This window comes from Etheostoma spectabile, chromosome 4 (assembly GCF_008692095.1).
Source record: "Etheostoma spectabile isolate EspeVRDwgs_2016 chromosome 4, UIUC_Espe_1.0, whole genome shotgun sequence".
Lineage (NCBI taxonomy): Eukaryota > Metazoa > Chordata > Actinopteri > Perciformes > Percidae > Etheostoma > Etheostoma spectabile.
This window is the reverse complement of record NC_045736.1, coordinates 16,968,486-16,989,846: the sequence shown is the minus strand read 5'-3', so window position 1 is coordinate 16,989,846 and position 21,361 is coordinate 16,968,486. Positions and strand designations below refer to the sequence as shown.

The window sequence follows — 21,361 nt, the reverse complement described above, 5'->3', positions numbered from 1 at the left end:
ATGGTGTTCAGTTTTATTTGCTATTTTCTGAAGAAATTAACACATATCTTTTTATCATCCATGAATGTTTTTATTTCCATTACTGTGCAGACACTAAAATCATAAAATCCCTGTTTTGTGATCAATTTTGTATTGGTATTTACATACCATTTTATGATTTGAGATAGAAATCCTTGATTCTTGAGGATAAATTGTTCCCACAATGATTTGATATCTTTAAATTATTTCTTAAAGTTATTACTTTACACAGACACAGGTAATATAGAAAAAAGATGATTGAAAAACTTTGCACCTACTTATCTGCATTACACACCTTACATTACATATCGATGCAAAACATACATTGTGTTACAAAAACAAACCAAGTATAATGTATTAGTCCTAGCTGTATTCAGCTGTATCACTTTCTGTGAGCTTCAATCTCAAAGTTCTTAATAAAATATGTGTAGACATGTATATCCTCCAGGGCTGAGGCCATTAATTTCAGAGCTGCTGTAAGACTGATGAACGATAATAATAAGCATTGCTTTAAAATGGCATCCCCACATATCTAATGGTTCCCAGTCTTAAACTCACTTTAATATGTAATAACAAATACAGGGATATATTTGGTGCATGTAAAAATGTAACAAATGGTTACATTTTTGTATCCTACACATGGATATTAGATCCATATATTTACAAATGTATTCATCTCTTTTGTGTCAATGCTGACTATCAACTCAACTCAACTTCTTTGTGTGAGGCTTTGTGTTTGCACTTTGCTGTGCTAATGACAGAATTATTTTTAAGGTCTAAAAATACAAAAGTAATATGTTAGGTATTTAAAAAAATACTAGCTGAAGATTATACGCAACATAACATTTTAAGTTAATGGCAATTGGAAGTTGCTGAAGGCTTTTCTCTATCCTTTAACATGTTTATTATAGTATAGTTAGTTAATAGTAAAGGATAGCTGTATAGTCAGGTAGCAGAGTTTATTTTACTTTAATCTCAGCTGTTAACAGGATGACACCAGTGATGATTTTCAGTCATCAGATATGGATGAAACAAGTTAGTGGATGAAGTGTTGAACCACTGCACAGAGTAGCACAGAGAAAGGTAATGTTTCCCTCTGTGCGTCCATTAGAATATGCTGCACACGTCCTGATTACAAAACTCCAAGATATCTGTTGCAAGGAAAATAATGTAAACATTAGCATTATTAACAAGTGTGAGGGTTAGTTTGATTATGTGTTGGACATTAAAGCAAGTGTATTTGATTACAGTCATACCAGAGCGTGTGCAGTTGAAGGCAGTTTCTGCCTGACTGTAAAATTCCTCTCCAAGGATGGAGCGGTAGTCCATGTGGCTTGTGTGGACAAAACACTGAGTTGCGTCTTTGAACAGCAGATCACTTTCTCCATATTGCTGAGACTCAAAGAGCTTGAATTCTGCGTTTGGGTTGGCTGCCAAAGTTTCCTATAAAGGCCAGACAAAAAGTACTTTTATTTTTGATACTTTAAAAGAACCTTACTTATGTACTTTACATTTTTAATGCAGAACTTTTACTGTAAAAAAATATTTCTACAGTGTGGTATTACTACTTTGACTTAAAGGGATATTATGCTGTATTTTCCTAAAAAAAACCCAATGTATAGAATACAAAAATAATCCCTCTCAATCATTACTTATGACCCACTAGAAGTGTGTGGCGGTGTTTATATCTGCAGAGAACCTGCCTGTATCTTCTTATTTTACTGTGTACAGTAAATTTCTAGGCACCAGCCTTTGGGCACTGGGTGTGTAGCCCCCATGCAAGCGCAAGGACGCATCCTAGAGGAAGCTACAAAAATGGCGGACACCGTGCTGAAAAAACACAAATATGGTGAGGCAAAATACCAAGTTGACAAAGCTTGTTCCATAACGAGAGCAAAGCCGGGGTTGGCTTTCACTTTGGCATGGAATGCTGCAGGTAGCACGCTGGACAGTGTTCTGGCAGCGGTCACGGGACCTGTGCTTCTTGTGTTGTGAAGGCGTTACTATGGAAACCATGCAACTTCTAGGCAAGACCCGCCCTTAAATAGAAATCACACACTACTATTGGCAAGGCATCCATGCTTACGCAAGGCAATGTAACTCAATTTCTTTAGGTCCTATCCCCTGACCAATTGGCTATTCTAACTTTAACCACTCAAGGTCAATGCCTAACCCCAACCAATCTAGCTGTTTCTTAGGGCTAGAAGTCACATGGGATCCATAATAACACGTTGTTGAGCTGAGGGGAGGCGGAGCCAACTTTAAAAGTTGTGTTTACAAACAGTAAGGGACAACTCCTGCATAGTATGTCTTTAAGTAAAATATCTGAATACTTCACTGCCCATATAATACTACAGTAAAACCAAATACTGGTATCAAATGTCTGGTCAGATCAGATCAGATTATTCCTGATTTTAATCAGAATTGTGCTCATTTAAGACTTTAGATTTTACTCAGGAAAGGATCTTATGAGGCTGCTTGTTTTTAGACAACTTACACATCTAAGAAATGTGTCTTTTCTGATATTATATTTCTCGATGTAAAGCATCAAACTGTGACATGAAATAACCCTGTCCTAAATGACATGGTAAGGACTGTTAACTTTTTTATGAGGTGAACCAGAGAAAGGCACCATTAAGACTTTTATATCATCTGTCCCAAGCAGGGTTAACTGTAAGTAGTGGAGGTGCTGCTAAGCCACAGAGCGAGCGTAATTGAAATATACGCTATTCTTGACAACTTCAAGAGGCAGCAGAGTTCTACACAGTGTGTACAAGGAAAACTGATTTAAAACACTAGCAATTATTTAAAAAACAATCTTTTCACATAAGCTGACCTGTGACTTCATGAGGAAGTCATACACTCGTGCAGTGAGCACCGGCCGTGTCATGATGATGTTCGGTGGGATTGCTCCAAGGTTACAGCTCTCCCACTCCGACAACGGGGCCCGACGACCATCACTGCACAGCAGCTCATAGTCTGCTGACGTCCACCCCTCTGCCCACCCGGTGGAACTCAAACCTGAAGTACAACATGACAAAAGTATAATGTAACATAATAAACAAACAATATATTTAGCATCAGTGTGTGTGTGTGTGTGTGTGTGGTGTGTGTGTGTGTGTGTGTGTGTGTGTGTGTGTGTGTCAAACTTTATCTTGAATAATCTCACTGAGGATGTTGTCAAAAAGGTTGTGTTGCTCGAGGAAGGCCACGTCACCGTAGCTTTTACCACTGGGATCTCCGACCAGACACCTATGAATAATGAGTAAAATATTAAAAGGTTCAGTTCAGACAAATTACATTAAAAATAAACATATTTTTCACTTAGCCATAGTAGCATCCACCTACACAAGTGGTTCTGATTTTGTTTGCCCAAGGTTTAAGATATTGGTCTCTAAACATTTAGCCACCACTCAAATACAATAGAGGTGGAGGCAGATTAAAAACAAATAAATTAGAACTACTTTCTACCAGAGCACCATAAACTTAATTCAATTGACATCAATTGTATAGGGGTGGCGGCAAATCTGAAAAACTATCGTAATGGCTGTATAATACAAAAGACAAGTTAGAAAATGTGCTTTTAAATGCTCCACACCAGCAATCACAGATGAACAGAAAGCTCTGGTTCAGGTAATTAAGCCACTGTGCGTACCTTAATGCGCCCATGTTGCCATAGTAACGTTCATTGTGGTTGTCAGCGCAGCGTTTGGTGGCAGCCTCCCCTGTGCCTCCCAGACACACTTTACACAGATTCCCCTGAGACCCAGGTAGGCAACCTTTCCAAAACACGTCGTTGTACACTGAGGAAACACAAAGTGGGATAACTGCAGCTACACTGTGTGTGAGGCTTCGTGCAATAATAAGTTTAAAATGCCAACAGCGGAAAGTGTAAAGTAGTGATGGCCAAATGAAGCTTTGTGAACCGGTGTAAATAAAGACACTGGCTCACAAAGCTTCATTTGGCCATCACTAGTGTAAAGGTCAAGCGGTCACAGCTTACAGAGAAGAGATATTACAGTGGTGTGAAAAAGTGTTTGCCCCCTTCCTCATTTCCTGTTCCTTTGGATGTTTGTCACACTTAAGTGTTTTGGAACATCAAACTAATTTAAACAATATTCAAGGACAACACAAGTAAACACAAAATGCAATTTGTAAATGAAGGTGTTTATTATTAAAGGTGAAAAAAAATCCAAACCATCATGGCCCTGTGTAAAAAAGTGATTGCCCCCCTTGTTTAAACATACTATAACTGTGGTTGTCCACACCTGAGTTCAATTTCTCTAGCCACACCCAGGCCTGATTATTGCCACACCTGTTCACAATCAAGGCATCACTTAAATAGGAGCTGCTTGACACAGTAAGGTCCACCAGAAGATCCTTAAAAGCTACACATCATGCCGAGACCCAAAGAAATTCAGGAACAATTGAGAAAGAAAGTAATTGAGATCTATCAGTCTGGAAAGGGTTATAAAGCCATTTCCAAAGCTTTGGGAATCCAGAGAACCACAGTGAGAGCCATTATCCACAAATGGCGAAGACATGGAACAGTGGTGAACCTTCCCAGGAGTGGCCGGCCGCCCAAAATTACCCCAAGAGCGCAGCGACGACTCATCCAAGAGGTCACAAAAGACCCCACAACAACGTCCAAAGAACTGCAGGCCTCACTTGCCTCAGTTAAGGTCAGCGTTCATGCCTCCACCATCAGGAAAAGACTGGGCAAAAATGGCCTGCATGGCAGAGTTCCAAGGAGAAAACCACTGCTGAGCAAAAGAACATCAAAGCTCGTCTCAATTTCTCCAAACACATCTTGATGATCCCCAAACTTTTGGGACAACATTCTGTGGACCGATGAGACAAAAGTGGAACTCTTTGGAAGGTGTCTGTCCAAGTATATCTGGCGTAGAAGGAACACTGCATTTTATAAAAAGAACATTATACCAACAGTAAAATATGGTGGTGGTAGTGTGATGGTCTGGGGCTGTTTTGCTGCTTCAGGAACTGGAAGACTTGCCGTGATAAAAGGAACTATGAATTCTGCTGTCTACCAAGAGATCCTGAAGGAGAATGTCCGACCATCTGTTTGTGTACTCAAGCTGAAACGAACTTGGGTTCTGCAGCAGGACAATGATCCTAAACACACCAGCAAGTCCACCACCGAATGGCTGAAGAAAAACAAAATGAAGACTTTGGAGTGGCCTAGCCAAAGTCCTAACCTGAATCCTATTGAGATGTTGTGGTATGACCTTAAAAAGGCCATTCATGCTCGAAAACCCTCTAATGTAACTGAATTCGGACAATTCTGCAAAGATGAGTGGGCCAAAATTCCTCCAGGACGCTGTAAAAGCCTCATTGCACGTTATCGCAAACGCTTGGTTGCAGTTGTTGCTGCTAAGGGTGGCCCAACCAGTTATTAGGTTTAGGGGGCAATCACTTTTTCACACAGGTCCATGATGGTTTGGATTTTTTTTCACCTTTTAATAATAAACACCTTCATTTACAAATTGCATTTTGTGTTTACTTGTGTTGTCCTTGACTATTGTTTGAATTGGTTTGATGTTCCGAAACACTTAAGTGTGACAAACATGCAAAGGAACAGGAAATGAGGAAGGGGGCAAACACTTTTTCACACCACTGTACATGGACGGCCATATCAAGCTGAAATCTGGTTCAACAAAGTTTTTTTATGCAGCTCCACATGAACGATTCGATACAGTACCTTGGTTTGGATCACAGGGGGAGCTGCTGTTATGCTCCAGACTTAACGTGTGTCTGTATGGCAGCAGCCAGCCTGCCGGACTGTACATGTGGCCATGACAAGAGCGCCGGCCTCCGAGGTTCCCAATGAATATGTTTTTGTTGGAGCGCTTTGCCATGGCCACACCCACCACTGAGGGCAACACTGAGGAGGGAGACGGCAGCATATTTTAATGTAAAGACAACAATCATATCAGCTACCTATAATATTGCACGCTGTTCATTTACTGTGCTGTCGTACCGTCTGTCTCTAAGTGGGTTGATCCCTCAGCCGGAACACATTTTCCTCCTGAGAGTCCAAGAGAACATAATGGAAACAGTTTTTCTTAAATAAATAAAGACTATGACTGCAGCTAATGTAATGATAATGTACCTATAATTTGTTCTACTCGGGAGAATATTGCACTTAATTGCAGTATCATATGCCTTTTTTTGGAATTTAAATGCTGCAGGCGGAAAGGCCTGAAATACCTTTGATTGATGATCAGATTTACCTCAATTACAATATCTTAATGATGATTCTCCACAACACTGCAACAGTACAAGTAAGAGAAAATATAGGGAAGTTGGAGCTTGTATATTTACATCAATCATTTGTTTATTGTAAGATTTTTATTTTTTATTATCAACCTGTTGTTCTTTTCTTTTCATTTCTATGCACTGGAGTTATAATTTATTACCATATCTTTTATCATCATGGGCAGTCAAGGCTTCTCCAAATTGTTACAATGGCTGTTATTTGAACATTGCCTTATTGTTATTTTTATTATTTGTACAAATTCAAATGAAAGAAAATACAAAAAGTAACAAAATAGTAGGAACAAAGTTAAATTAAAATAAACGACGGCCATCACATTTTCCCAGAGCCCTTGGTAACGTCTTCAAATTGCATGTTTTGTCCAACCAACAGTCCAACACTTAAAGATATTCATCTGAGTTGGAATTTTTGCTTCATAAATGCCTTTTGAAACTTCTGTCAATCTCATAATAGATTAAACTTCAAATTGTTTCAGAAAAAAATAAGACCATTAGTCAATAATATACAGTAGAAAAGGCACCAACTTTTAGAGTAGCTTCGCTGTGAGTGAATATATTTTATGAATGTAAATAATACCATAATATTCTGTAACCACGGGGACAAGGCCACATTTTCCTGCGATGAAAGAGTGAGTTGCATCCAGCGAGACGGCATCCACCTCGTCCCTCTGTAGAGAGAGTACACAGATGTTTGCAACTTCAATTAAGTTGTTTTTCAAGTGTGATAAAACCTTAATATCCCCAAAGCCTGTGATTCATACTACTTACCTTAATTTTCTCGATACAGTCGCGCAATGAGACGGCTCTGACACACACCAGTGGGTCTGACTTTATACTTAGAGCCCACTGCTCACATTTCTTCTGCTCTGCCTGGCTAATACAGCACCAACGCACAACACTGTCCTCCAGTGAACTTCCTGAACACATACAGGTTTGGTGAGGTCATAAAATCCCAGCCAGTCTGTTTCAAATATAAAAATGAACAATGTGGGTAAGCACCTTCATGTCCGAGACCTTTGAGGAGTGCCACATAATCGAGCCCCAGCACCTGACTGACATCCATATTATCTGGCAGAAAAGCTAGTTTATCTGTCACATCTTTGAAGAGAAGGTCGTTTTCTCCAAAAGAAGATGAGTTGAAGAGATGGAAGCGCTGCCTCTTTCTTCCTTGTTGGCCAAACAGCATCTAAATTACAATAGAAATGAATCCCTTAAGAGTCTTGTACTCTGGTACTATGGACATGTAGCATGGAAACAAATTATGTGATATTTGTGGGCAAAAGTGGGAAAACAATTGAACAAGAGAAACGTACCTGCACCATCATGAGAAATTTGTGAGCAATCTTGCGAAAGTTAAATCTGGTGACCACGCTGCCTCCTGGACCACGTCCCAGATTACAGTTTCTGTAGTGGCTGAGAGGAGCTTGTGTGCCATCTGTGCACAGTAACCTGAACTCATCTCTATCACTATCTGAAAAAACAAAAAGAATAAAAAAAAGAAAGCTGATGTTACAATCCAGCCAACAGGATGTTAATAACCACCTGTTATGTTCCAAATATGTTTTACTAAACTGATTTTAAACTGAATGTTATTTAATATGAATAATAAAAAAGCAGATATTGTAATTCTTTTTCATACAAGACATTGTGATCCTGAAATTGTCAATGTTTAGGTTTGAACTCTTTTGCACTTGTACTACTAAGAGTGGCAGAAATTGGTCAAAATTATTCATCGACTCCTTTCAGCTTTTCCTTTTCTCTGCTCGGTGCAAACTACTGCAGCAGGTAGCGTTCAGGTGTTCCAACTGACTCAGGTTGGTGATAAACTGTGTAATCAGCTCATCATAGCTGGTGGTTTATTGGATATTGTGACAATTATTATACTTAAGATCAGCCTTAAGATGTTTTTTTTTTCTCCAGAAAATAAAAAGAGAACGATATGAGGGTCGATTTGCAACAAATATATTTTCTGGACACAAACTGGGGACATTGCAATAACATGGTCATTTGGCTAAAAGACAGAATAAATAAATAAGATACTATAGAAACCTATTAGAAGATAGCTTACCTTCAATACTTTCAAGAGCTAAATGGTCCACAAATGCAACATCTCCTGTCCCACTCCTGAGACATCTGTGACAGAGCAAAAGAGGCAATAGAAGAAAGTCATTTTTATGTTGTCTTGACTGTCTACATGCTTGAAATATAGCAAATGTAATTCACAGGTTTGAGAGCTTTGTTGATTCTTTGTTGAGCCTAACCTGAGGGCCCCTTGGCTGTTGTAGAAGGGTTCACTGTGGGACGTTTCGCAGTGGTAATTCTTCTGGCGAATATAGGACTTCTGGCCTTGGCACAAAGCACACAGAGGTGATGCCATGGCAACAGCCCCGGGAACACAGCTGGCACTGAAAAAGGTACTGACTTCTGCTCGAGAGGAGAAAAACAAGTTAGGGAACCATGAACTAGAGGAGCAGAAATGCTAAAATAGAAATCAGAAAGAAGAAACTTCCACACTGCACTGTTTTCACAGACAGCTGATAATAATCTCATCACCCTGACTGAGTGGCTGTTCTTTGGACCAGCTCAGGTAGTTGCGGGACAATAAGAAGCCGAGTGGAAGACTCCATCCAGCCGTCCATCGGACCCCGCTGTGACAGCTTCTTTGGCCCCGCAGGGATCGTATGTCCAAACTGAGGTTTCTCACCACAGCCACAGAAAGAATACAGCCTCCTGCAGGACTCAGTGTCAAACAGATAGACAGGTTTACTGACTCAAGGCACTCATGCTGAAGATGCATGCTGAAGTGTCTCCGAAATCTGAAGTAGCCTACACCTACCGTCACTGTATATCTCCTTGGCGATGGCAACAAGGCCAAACTGCTTCACGGCCGAATAAACTTCTCCTGCATCTAACGTTACTACATCAGCACGATTTGCCTGAAACAAAGAACTAACAGTGAGTCTTATTAGTAAAAGTGGAAGCTCAAATACCTTACTATATATCTACTTACCTCTGGCACTTTAAACAGGTTATCATAAAGAACAGCGTTAAACAAATAAATCTGCTGGGTTTTGGCATTTATGGGATTAATAAGAAACAAGAAATTGCAGTGCAAAGACACCAAAGCTAAGGCAACCAAAGGTTATTTAGAAGCAGTCTCCATTACATGGTCCTGTCCATCAAGTTTTTTTCAACTTAACAATATCATGTTCAGAACATACCTGGTCACAATTCTTTAATACAAAGGACACTGATCAAAAAGGTTTATGTGGAAAAATCTATAACGGTCAATTTATTGTTATTCGATAAAAAAATAAATAAAGAAACCTCAAATATCAATATGGATACTGGATAAAAATCCAGTATCAGTCGAGGTCTAAACAAGAATTAACTGTTTGGCCTTAGTTATTGTTGCAGAAAGCTTTACAAACCCTCTGACCAGATGTCCCAGAAAAGTCATCTGTAATACTTTATATGACACATTTCTCTGGGTTTAATCATCTCAAAACCACTGAAAATGGTATCGGATTAAAAACGTTTTCAACATCAATATCTTTTCTTTATGTCTATTCTCTTTTCCAACTAAGATTTTTAATTTTGAATAATCTATGAGAATTTGTTAAGAAGAAATCTTTGTGTATTTGTAAAAAAAAAATAAACACAAAAATATGAAAAAATGGTTTAATGTATGATTTTAAACTGTGATGAACATATACAACATACTTAACACAAAACTTCATTGACTTCTTTGTCGTTTGCACACTTTCTTTGCTTGATTGCAACCAGGGCAAAAGAAATGAAGACATTGCATTTAAGGTGAAGGATGGCTCACCCTGATTCTATCGATGCAATCAGTCGTACTGGACGCTCGTATGCACGAGAGTCTGGCAAAAGCAGCCACATCAGCTGGCGGCAGCACTGCCACCAGAGCTTTAGCTAGTTCTGCACACTTCCTCTGTTCAGGATCTGACACTGTGCACCAGCGTGTCTTCTTAGCTAACATGTAAACAATAGTTCAGGAGATGAATATACATTTTGTACAGAATTAGTTATTTGTCAGCTTCATGCATATTTTAGGAAGATGCAGGTATTTAATGAATGTATTTGCACATTCATTAATACAATCTAAAATGAACTTTGCATTTTGTTAAACTGTGAAAATTGACAACATTTATAATTAATTAAATCAGTTTTAATAATGTCCACAAAAAGCTCTAGGAAAAGGACAACAATCTTGCCAGCAACAACCAAAAGTAAACATCTACAAAAGAATAGAAAGACTTTAAATGTTCAACAACACAATGAGTATGAGCATAAAATAACTTGATGAAAGTAAATAACTAGTGCAGTAACATAACTCACCCCTGATGCAGCAGACAAAGATGAAAAAGAGTAAAACGCCATAAAGTCCTTGCATCCTGTGCTGTCGTAGATCAAAGATCTGGACAAACCTGTTGTTATATAGTCTGCAGAGCTCAATAGACAGACATACTTTCTGTAAGTCTGAAATCCCTGAAACTGCTGCATGGATTTCCCAAAGTATAAGAGGCACTGGTACTACCGGATAAATAGAAAGCTTATTGCGCAAGGGCAGCTCCTCTGAAGACGGTTAAGTGACTTTTTGCCCACATATGGAAAATATTTAGCAGCATCTGTCACAAGGACGACCCCTATCTTGCATTTCTGCAGATTTTAAGGGTAGATGAGGCAGTGAAAGCTGCTGTGGGAACTAGGCTTTAATGTTTTTAGACAATTTACATGATATTCAACAGGAATAAATTGAAATATGTGGACATTTAGATTTCTTTTTCTTAAAAGCTGAGTACAGTAGAGGTATACATGTTCAAACTAAAATATGGTGGCTGGTGAACAGTTTTCTCAGTCAATACTCGTGTCAATCTTTGTGTTATTTTAACAATGAGCAGTTGTAATTACTTTTGTATGTGAGGCACTATTCCCTGTCATGTTGTAAACACAGAGCTAACTGTTTCCATCTTTTCTGTTTTCCGATGGAGAACAACAACCCCTGGAGCCTGGAGGGCAGTCTGTAAATGCTGGATCCTCTCTGCATGTAGCAGCATCGTCGGTTTCCGTTTTGCCAGTTCAGTGGACAGTTTGTTGATGCGCTCCTCCAACTGTCAACATCAAGAACATTGACTGTGATTTCATACCGCTTTGCCTAATGTGACCTCTGATTGCTGACTTTTCTTACAAACAATAATTTAAAGTATAAACAAGACCTCAAAAGAATGCATGCAGAATTTAAGCCCTCAGTGTAAGCAATTTGGGAAGTCACTTTTAAATAACTTCTCATGATCAGCATTTCTTTTTCTCATTCTGGTCAAAGTGTGTGGATACAACATTCATTTTTCTCATTTCTTGTTTTAGTTGTTAGTACCAATTGGTTGTAGTTAAAACAGGTTAAAAACTTTGCATAAAGATGTGAAAAAATCATGCTCACACGATCTAAATCAGCACAATAATTGAAATATATTTGAACAAACGAAGACACACTTAGCAATCACATTTAGAGATTTGTGGTGCAACAATTAAATGAGGAATGTATCTTTAAGAAACAATCAAACATCAATCATCAATCATCAATCCATCATCTCTTAAGCTGCTTTGACAACCGCCTCCCTGCAAGAGCATTCCTCAAAAAGCAAGTGTTTTTAAAAGCCGCTGGCCAAAGCCAAGCAGTTACAGACTAAAGTTCACCACAGTGAACTACGCGGCAGAGTAAAATCTGTGTGCAATCACATGGGCGGCAACCGCTTCATACTCAAACAAACCACCATAATTGAAAACGCTTGCCCTCCGGCACCTACCCTCATTGAGATAGCTGGAGGCACAGCGGTGAGAAAGCCCCTTAAAGTGTAAACTACTTATTTAAGTACCATGCAAGTGCTGAGAATTCTGCCCTCGTGCAGTCATACTGTTTGCAACATGTGTAAGTGTCGTTTCCTGTTTGATATAAAGCAGTTTTAGAAAAATCTTATTTTCTTACCTCCTTCAACTCTTGACAAACGTCATTTTTTTCCTTTTGTTCATCCCTTCCACTTGTCTGCAGCCAACTTTGTAACACCTCTTTTAGTTTGTGCCATGCCCTTAGTTCACACACACACACACACACACACACACACACACACACACACACACACACACACACACACACACACACACACACACACACACACACCACACACACACACACACACACACACACACACACACAATTAATCACAACTGTGTTCAACAACGTGAGAACAATAAGAAAACTGTCACAGATTTTGTACCGGAGCTGCTTCCTGTCCTGTTGGTATGACATCATGTCCATCTGAATGCTGAGCATGTCTCTGGTCAGAGTTGAAGTTGGATCCGTCACTGCTTCTTCTACAGTTTCTCCACTTGATGACCTCAGACGTACGTCTTGAAGAAGCACAACAAAAAAGTTATTAACATCTTGGCATATGTAATGTTTTGCTTAATCCAAGCTAGACAATCGTCTTATTTTAAAGTGAATACAAAAATACATACTGGGGAAAAAAGTCCAGGTATTGTACCTGAATAAAATGATGAGTGTTGTTTAAAGGGGGAGCCAAACTGGTGAAGAGGCACACATGAAGCATCTTCAAAACCTGAGCTGTTAGTCTTCCCCAACTTGCAAAAAAAAAAAGAAAAGCAGACGTCATAACCTATTTCAAGTTACTTAATTTAGCTTTGAAAGTCAAACAAGTGATTATTACCGTATCTTCAGTCCCACTGGTCATAAAAGCAGAGGGGGGTAAAAGAATGTCTTGGGTTTGGGTTTCCTGAGAACAGTCCATAGAGGACATGTACGCTTCAGAGGGTGACACATTCAGTGTGTTGATGCTCTGACATGTGGAGGTAACAGGGACTTTAGCAGGATGGAGGCAGGATGATGCCGTACAATGGCCTCCCAGTGAAGGACAACTAAGCTGCGAGGGTTTTGGAGCTGCTTCAGCACTGGTGACGACAGTCTGCTTTTGAGTGCTAGAAAAAAAGAAAGATGAAGAGCTTTAGTCAGTGCCTTATGCCAAGTGAGACATTTTCTAACATTATGTTTCAATGTAAGCTGATTTCTAATTTTAAAATCCAAGTCTAGAATTTAAAAAAACAATGCATATCGACAATGTAGAAAAAAACTACTTTATTTTTAGTGGGGACTCAAACAGTTCCTCGCAGCGTCGTGGCTGACGTCGAGGGGTACGGCTGAGCGATCTGCAAAAAAATGTAAAACTCTGTAAGACTGAGTCCTAGTATGGAACAAAGATTTACAGCCCGTGAGAGGCTCAGACTCACAGCTTGCTAAGCCCTCCATCTTGAGCTTCCTGCTCCTCTGAGTCAAATGGAGAAACACTTTTCAATCCAGGTGTAGTCAAACAGAAGGTCACGCTCTTTTTCAGTTGCTCTTTGACCTCTTGCTCTCTTTGTGGTTTACACAGCGCCCGCTGCATCCACCGCATCGCACAACGCTTCACCACTCTCTGGAGATGTCGTGACCTCTGCAGTACACAGGCAGACTTGATGAAATGATACTCAAATTTAATGTCTGTAGTGACACTAAATTAATTAACACCCACCTGCTCTTGGCTGTGTTGTGTTAGGCTTGTTGTGAGATCGTTCATGTGAGCAGCGTACGTGAGGATGCGCGCCACACCGTCCCTCAGCAGCTGGTCTCTGTAGACATGTGCAGCTCTGACAGCCTGCTCTTGTTTTCTGCGTTGCTCTGTGACGCACAGTCTCCATCCGTACAACACCTGCAGCAGGTTCACAAAACAACATAAAGACCGTGTGAGCGTGTGTTTTTCACAATTCAATGCTCAATTTTGAATCAAAGAATGTGCAGGCAGGTGTTAACCTTGGCCTGAAGAGTGAGGGACCAGTGCCAGAGCGCTCGCTCCGTCTGCTTAGCTTCTCTCCGTCTGCGCTGCAGCTGTTCACAGAAAAGAAAGCAAAGTTATGGCCAGTTTAACTGCACAAAATCAAACAATATGCATGGGTCTGACTGTCTGACCTTGTACCATATAGATAGCTGAACAAGAAAGAACATCATACAAATAACTCAATTCTCTCCTTCTCTCCTTTTCTCCCTCTCTACTTTTGGCTGAGCTATACATTTTAAAAGGGGTACACAAGCAATTTTATTTCCAAATCATAATTCCATAAGTCAGGGGACATGTGAGACAATTAAAAAAATATGTTTTTGTTTTTGTTGTTTTTTAAACAGCAGCGGTAAAGATATTCTGACTTTTAGTCTCTATGATGAGTTTGATAAATAATCAACCGCTTAAAGGATTTGTAGTAAGCTAACACTGAGACACAGACAAACCACACAGTGTTTTTAATCTTCGAATTTGCCGATAAGCATACTACAAATCTGATAATGCAATGGCTTCGGATTTAAAATGCAAACATTTTCCTCTGGCATCATTTTTTTTTTTTTTTTTTTTTTTTAAAACCTTTCATGCTCCACCCATCCTAGTCAGTTGAGATCACTGGACGTCACTGAGAGCCTTTGATTTGATTTGACTCGGGGGCAGCTGTTGCTCAGTCCGCAGGGACTTGACTTGGGAGGATTGCCTTGAGCAAGGCAACATACCCCCGCACTGCTCAGGGCGCCTTCTTCTACTCTAACATCTCTCAATGCATGGATCTTGTTAGTGCATGTGTGTAATATGTAATATATCAACAGAGTGTTGAAATGTAATTTTCCCCCTGGGGATCCATATAGTATCTCTTCTTCCTCTATGAATAAAAAATAAAATAAAAAAAAATAAAAACAGGATCATGTGCTATTATAGTTTTACCCATGTGGAGGTGCTATTACACCATGAAACTTTGTAATAACCCAAGTTCATCTTATTTTTATAATATTATTATTTTACTCTAATCCTTTCCCACCAGCTGTAGCTTCCAATTAGACTTTTACACAAACATTTCTTTGTTAAGAGTTATGGTAAAATTTACCATCATCACACAGGAAACGGGGAGGTTTCACTCCCCCTTCCAGGCGAGCTTTTTTTATAATGGGCCTTTTTGTATTTAGTCTCGAAGCAACTTTAAACATTGGTATTAATTTCCGGGCGCTAGTGTATGAGACACATCTTTTCATGTAATCAAAATATGATAACAGAAATCCCCCCTCAAACCCCTATTGTACAAAGACTCTCTGAAGTTCCTTCAGGATGATTTGCTTTCTCTCTTTGTATATTTACATTCTGATCATCTCTGCTTCATATTCTCTTATGATTAAAATGAACACACAAAGCTTATGCAAATGATATGTGTACTGAAATACAAATAAACGGAGCCACAGAAGACATTATACATCTGGTTTTACTAGCTTATTATTACTCTAAATGACAACTACAGTGATCTTTGTGTGTAAATGCAGAGTGTTAGGAGGCTAAAGTAAATATCAACAAACCTTCATTTTCCACTGTTCAAAGTATGTCTGGTACATCTTTAATCTCATCAGAAGGATTCCCTGTCGTTTCATTACCTAAGAAATAATCACATTTTTAAAAACTTGTGTCGAGAAGTCAACAGTATTGTTACAGTAAAAAACAGTTAAAAAGGTAATGAAGTGACAACCTTATTTTTCTGATATTGATTGTGATGCTGATTCCAGGCTTTCACTGCTTTCGAAAGGAGTTTGGAGTCGTGGCACTGCCTGGCTTTTTCCATGCATACTCTCTCTCTCCGGGCATTCCTGGTCTGCTTCCTCCATTGTCTAAAAGACCGCAGCAGCCGCGCTAAACAGGAAACATCAAGCTAAAAAGTATGAACAATTCAGGTACATGTGCCTAATCTTAACAGTATTCTGACACAAAAGTTACTTAATACTTGTCAAATCAGAGGTGAAATACTATGAAAACAGTGATGCAACAAAGTAGATGACGATGGGTGGTATTTGTCTGTGACATAAGAAAACAGTGTGGAAAGGATTTTTTTTTGTTTAAAGAAAAATCAAGATATTTTACATGTAAAATGTTTACAATTTTACAAAACTTAAACTGTCAAACTTGTAACAATCTGTTTTCTTGGGTGTGTATTACTTGGGTTTTCTTTGTGTGAGGGTCTGTCTTCATTATAGCCGGTGTTGTGTTGCATAGTTTTAACTTTTTTAAGTTGGCCAATCAGCTGTCAGCAGTAAGACTGAGAGGTAATCAAACCACAACAACTAACGCTTCCTGCAGTAGGTGTAAGGAATGTACATTACTACCAAAATACTAAAGTGATATTCAGGGAAGGGAAGTGACATTCACAGAACAACTTGCTGCCAACAGAAAATAAATAATAAAATTGTTTTTAAATATACTGTACTGCATGTGGCCACTGTAAGGAGTTATGTTGTACCTTGATTTATGGACCTCTGAGCCTTGTTGACTGCTTCCCACTGCTGGTGGCGTTTTGACACTGCACATGCTGTTGCTTTTCTCCAAGCAAGAAACACCTAGACAGAATTTGCACAGAAACAGCGGTAAGCAAAGGAATAACTATGATGTTTTGCATATGAGGGCACTGTACTGTTTAATAACCTTAAGTTGAAGGACATGCAGAAAGTGACTCTGTGCTCGCTGCTCTGTGAGCCTGTTCTCTGCGTGCAGCACAGCGTTCTCCCTCCAAACACACAGAACCGTCCTGTAGAGATAATATTGAGACAGAGGCAATAAAACTAACATAAATCATTCAAAAGGAGAAAATGGGAACAGATGCCAGATCTCAAAAGAGAATAAGACTTTTTGTTCAATACCTGAGAAGGTTCTGGTTTTTTTGCCCATAAAGTTCCTCTGCATGACCATAGATCTGACACATCTGTAGATGGTGTGCCTGTGAATGCAGCAGGTGACTGAGTGAATGAGATTCATCTAGATTACACCAACCTTCAGAAATTATGCAGATGTACCTTCCAGGCCACAAATGTGCGTTTGAGGAGATTAACTTCATGGTAATGCTGCATCTGCTTCAGTCTGCTTGTTTTCACTCTCTGGCTCTGAACAAACTGACCAAACACACAAGAGCTATTAAAACACACACACGCACGTTGAGCCAAAAGAACAGATGCATATCAAGTATAATCTGAACATGTGTTTGCTGTAAATACTACAGAGTTACCTTTTTCCATTTGTCCACAGACCATCTCATGCAGCGCAGGTCACCCTGATGACAAGCCTGCAGCTCTCGGTTTCTCCTGACAGGCAAACGAATGCGTACAAAGGTTAGCCAACAGATGAGCACCATACTACTCAAACACTTCTGCAGCACTTAGTTTGCTTCACCGGTCTCGTATCTCTGTGCTGTTGTCCTTCCACTGTGTCATCGTCTTGTGAAGCACTCTGTGCAGGTACAGACGGTCTGAAGCCTTCTGTTTTTCCTCTTCTTCAATCTGCTGCTCTGTCCGTTGTCTCCAACGAGTCCAGGCATTCTTCAAGTGGCAGCGCTCCTCGTGTAGAATTGCCTGACAACAGTGAGTTATCTGTCAGTATCTGATACACAACTGCACTAAACATGCAGTAGTTTGTTTCCATTTATAGCTAACATACCATTCGCTCAGAAAGCATCTGCTCCTTGTGTTTCTCTGATTGTCCCCACCAGGTGTAAAACACCAAAGTGTACTGACGCTGCCTGATAACACAGTGGTCAAACAAATCATGTGAAGGCAACAGACAGGTCAACTCTGCTTGGTCTGGAAATTAATCATAACAGAAGTACAAATCTGGGGGTTGGTAACTAACTGGTTATAGACTTCTGCCTTGTGTCTTCTCTGTTTGTGGAGTCTTCTCTTCAGAGTGAACTCAATCCACGAGTCGAAACAACGAGGCAACATGCGTTCAGCAAACCAAATGTCTGCACGATGCTCCATTTTCTGCAGTAAAACATGTTTTTGAGTTTGCAATTAAACTATACTAGACAGGTTTTCCTCATATGTTTACCTACATTTTGAATAAATGTATAACTTTATATAATGTGTACTTATCTCTGCTCTGTAAGTATTGTTCTTGGATAGCATCTTAAGCATACCTGCATGTGTCTCTGTTCAGCAAGTTTCTCTCTCCATTGGTGAAAACAGCTGCTCAACAGGAATGATCTGTAAAGAGAACAACAAGTCCACATTTATATACAAATAAGGCAAACAGGAACAACTTTATATGAAATATGTAACATGTTTGTAGCTTTGATGCCAAAATAATAAATCAATAAATATATTTTCTCTCTCTAGGGCAAATGTGTAAAAAAAAACGCACCTGTGGTTAGTCAGTGCCATTTCTGTTAGGGGTTGAAAACTCTTGTCTTCAGCTTCTTCCAGACGGTCCTGCCACAGCTTCCAATACTTACATGCCATCTAAGAAAAACACAGGCATTAAATGTTTAGAAACGTTATTTAATATATGCAATTGACTCTGTGATATCAGGATAATAGAGCACTCATCAATTACAGTTTGATGATAATGCTGGACAGCCATGTTGTTGTTCAGTCGGTGCGTTTTGTTCCCAGTGACATTAAGAGAAAGTCCCATCAGTCCAGCATGCTGCAACAAGAACACACAGTGATCAAGACATGAAATGGCTGCACTCTCTACTTTCACGAAGTTGCTTAATTTACTCTTTATCTTACCAGTAGATGATGATGATGATGTTGACTTGCAATCCTGTTTCTTTCCGCCTCTTCTCTGCACACCGTCACATCTACTGACAAGCTCAAGAATCAAACTACTGTACTGATAATTATAAGCCCTTACTATCCCTCAGTTTACTACAAATGATGCTGTAGTTGGTTAAAAAATTAAGGTGTGTTTATTTCATGTTTGGATTAGGATACAAGTTCTCCAACGCTCAAGTGCTCTGCGCTGGGTGCTCTTTATGGCCAAGTGCCCTGCAGCTTGCAAACGCTCCTCCTCGCTCTGTTTACGATGCAACGCACTGCTCCATTTCCTCCAACACATCATCACCAGACGGCGTACGTAGGTACGCTGAGCCACAGCTTAAAAAAAAAAAAAAACGAAATAAGAAAATAAATTTGGCTAGCGGCAATTTTGCAAGCTTAAAAATGACAACATGACATGTATCTTTTAATGTTGGTTTATATTAAATGAAGAAAAACAGGTTATTTATAATGACCTTGTGACTTTTTCTTGGTTTGGAGATAAGACACATAACTTTTCCACAGATGTAATTTTTTTCTTTTTAGTCTGAGGATGAAATGAAGTGAAGCTTTGGATTCTTTCTCCTTCTGGCAACAAACAACTCTGTGCGTTTCTGTCCAATGAAGCCAAGTCTTGGCCAAAAAAACAAAAAAATAGACTTTTAAACATCCCCACACCAAACACAAAGGAAGGAGATCAGCATTCATTACACATTATGTTGACAGAATATGAGTCATGAGTGCGTTGGATTATTATCCCTTTACCCTTCTCTGTAAAGATAGCGCTATCTGTTTTATGGCTTGATCCTCTAAAGTGTGAAGGACTTGATGCTGCTGCAGCCGAGTTTGCCACAAGCTCCACACTGAACTGCACAGGTGAACAAAACACAACAGCATTAAACCAATAATCCATTAAGCATTTTAAGTGTAGGTCTGATTTGTAAATACAATAATCTTACTGCAAGGTAGCAAGTCTCTTCAGTTCAAGAGCAGATTCAAGCATTCTGTTCTTCATTTGCCTCATTTCTGTGAAAACCTCCCATCGTTCCCAAACCAGACGCATCCGTTGCCTGTTAGCTAGATAAGGAAATGATAATGAAATTATATATATATATATATATATATATACAGTTGTAGACAGTCTACGATAAACTCTCATTGTATGTGCCAGAATCATACCAAATGATTGAGCGTTTTGGACTTTGCTCTTCTTTTCCCTCTGCAATGACAGAAATGTTCGCCAGCTGTGGAAAGCCAAGTTATACAGATAATACCTGCAACACAAAATACATCATTACAAGACATAACCACTATCTGTGACCAGCTGACTGAGGTACAGGACAGTATTGTGTACCTGTAGTGACACTCTGCCCGCAATGTAAGACTCCATTCCTTCCTGGACATCCACCACTCATCTCTCCATTCTTCAAAGGCCCGTCTCAAAAGCACGCTGTTGTAATGGGACCTGCAATGTGTAACACTGCCCTAGATTAGGGAGCTCAGGACAATTGAAAGCGCAAACAAAATGTGATCCTAGCGTTAAAGATAAAATGATTTCTTATTTCTACAACTCCCGTTTGCCGAATGAGTGTAACATGTTACTTGGCTTTAGAAGGACGAATTCGGCCAAAGGTGTTCAGCATCCATATCTTCAGGAACTTCCTTGCCAAATGCCTGCAGTGTTTAAAAAAGTTAGTCTAAGTTATACATGATCGATTAAAGTGGCAATGCAGTAAATTAAGTGTATCTGCACCTTATTCGTAGCTCCTTGAGTCTTCCACCTTTGTTCCAGCTGTATCCAACTCTGTAAGGAACCTTTCTGGTATGAACTTTGCGGACTTGTTTTCTTTCACCGCCAGAACTGACACAGCTTGGTCGAGGTCTTACTGCATCTGGCGTTCTGGCGTTACTTTGCATTATAATATTAACTAATGTACGGAACGGTAGAACCACACCATCACATATTATAAAAAGAAACAAAGACCGAAAGTTTTACCACAGTTTTAAGTATATAGCCATAGTTTTGAAGAAAATGTTTGCGTAACTAGCTAGCTAGCTAAGTGTTGCCCGTTTGTTTTTCCTTGTCACGTGAACGCTGGTGTGACACCAGGGTCTGTTCCAGTTGTCAACGGCAACGGCAACAGGCTGCGCAGATGCTCTGCGTGTGTATACACCCCCCCCCCTCAACACACACACACACACCACACACACACCCACACACCACAACACAACCACACACACAACAACACACCACTTCACACACACACACACACAACACACACCACACCACTCCTGAGTTCGGGCATTACAGTGTCTTCCTGTCGTTTTCACAACGTTTAAAAAATCATCAGACTGGAACTGAAGTGATTGTTATACAAC

At 39.6% G+C, this 21,361-nt stretch overlaps 2 protein-coding genes across 5 annotated transcripts; both read right to left on the bottom strand.

The window, feature by feature from the left end:
* Positions 1–55: 55 nt before the first annotated feature.
* On the bottom strand, positions 56–10,920 carry sxph (saxiphilin). 3 transcript variants are annotated; one of them, XR_004331717.1, is made up of 18 exons: positions 10,675–10,920; positions 10,145–10,308; positions 9,149–9,248; positions 8,866–9,042; positions 8,574–8,736; positions 8,381–8,445; positions 7,626–7,783; positions 7,312–7,498; positions 7,081–7,229; positions 6,890–6,980; positions 6,017–6,064; positions 5,738–5,920; positions 3,674–3,821; positions 3,188–3,270; positions 2,855–3,039; positions 1,275–1,461; positions 1,028–1,169; positions 56–813 (listed from the first exon to the last, which is right to left on the bottom strand). XR_004331717.1 is itself a non-coding variant. In XM_032513944.1 (17 exons), exons 1-17 carry the CDS (start codon positions 10,727–10,729, stop codon positions 1,126–1,128), a joined length of 2,187 nt encoding a protein of 728 aa, XP_032369835.1. In that variant the 5' UTR covers positions 10,730–10,920; the 3' UTR covers positions 56–1,125. The 3 variants fall into 3 exon arrangements, 2 of the variants coding, with proteins under 2 accessions (XP_032369835.1, XP_032369836.1); XM_032513944.1 differs by having other exon boundaries at positions 56–1,169; XM_032513945.1 differs by lacking the exons at positions 56–813; positions 1,028–1,169 and having other exon boundaries at positions 1,329–1,461; positions 2,845–3,039.
* On the bottom strand, positions 10,384–21,150 carry sfi1 (SFI1 centrin binding protein). 2 transcript variants are annotated; one of them, XM_032513938.1, is made up of 31 exons: positions 20,736–21,150; positions 20,585–20,656; positions 20,337–20,447; positions 20,162–20,256; positions 19,942–20,059; positions 19,748–19,850; positions 19,459–19,615; positions 19,160–19,321; positions 18,956–19,026; positions 18,777–18,869; positions 18,585–18,682; positions 18,361–18,427; positions 18,075–18,205; positions 17,883–17,964; positions 17,619–17,797; positions 17,455–17,530; positions 17,246–17,341; positions 17,093–17,169; positions 16,878–16,980; positions 16,696–16,792; positions 15,931–16,091; positions 15,764–15,838; positions 14,195–14,269; positions 13,917–14,093; positions 13,636–13,838; positions 13,483–13,554; positions 13,059–13,326; positions 12,876–12,915; positions 12,609–12,741; positions 12,320–12,419; positions 10,384–11,447 (listed from the first exon to the last, which is right to left on the bottom strand). In XM_032513938.1, exons 1-31 carry the CDS (start codon positions 20,897–20,899, stop codon positions 11,274–11,276), a joined length of 3,630 nt encoding a protein of 1,209 aa, XP_032369829.1. In that variant the 5' UTR covers positions 20,900–21,150; the 3' UTR covers positions 10,384–11,273. The 2 variants fall into 2 exon arrangements, with proteins under 2 accessions (XP_032369829.1, XP_032369828.1); XM_032513937.1 differs by having other exon boundaries at positions 12,876–12,972; positions 20,736–21,149.
* Positions 21,151–21,361: the final 211 nt, after the last annotated feature.

Bases quoted from the DNA above. Each gene is read 5' to 3' on its own strand.
- sxph (XM_032513944.1), bottom strand. From the start codon at position 10,729: ATGCAAGGACTTTATGGCGTTTTACTCTTTTTCATCTTTGTCTGCTGC. The intron at 7,230-7,311 runs GTGCTTACCCAC...GTATGTGTTCAG, and splicing joins CAAAGGTCTCGGACATGAAG to GAAGTTCACTGGAGGACAGT. The intron at 6,981-7,080 runs GTAAGTAGTATG...CTCTCTCTACAG, and splicing joins ACTGTATCGAGAAAATTAAG to AGGGACGAGGTGGATGCCGT.
- sfi1 (XM_032513937.1), bottom strand. From the start codon at position 20,899: ATGCAAAGTAACGCCAGAACGCCAGATGCAGTAAGACCTCGACCAAGC. The intron at 15,839-15,930 runs GTTGTCACTTCA...ATTATTTCTTAG, and splicing joins ATCAATATCAGAAAAATAAG to GTAATGAAACGACAGGGAAT. The intron at 12,420-12,608 runs GTACAAAATCTG...GTGTGAACTAAG, and splicing joins CAGGACAGGAAGCAGCTCCG to GGCATGGCACAAACTAAAAG.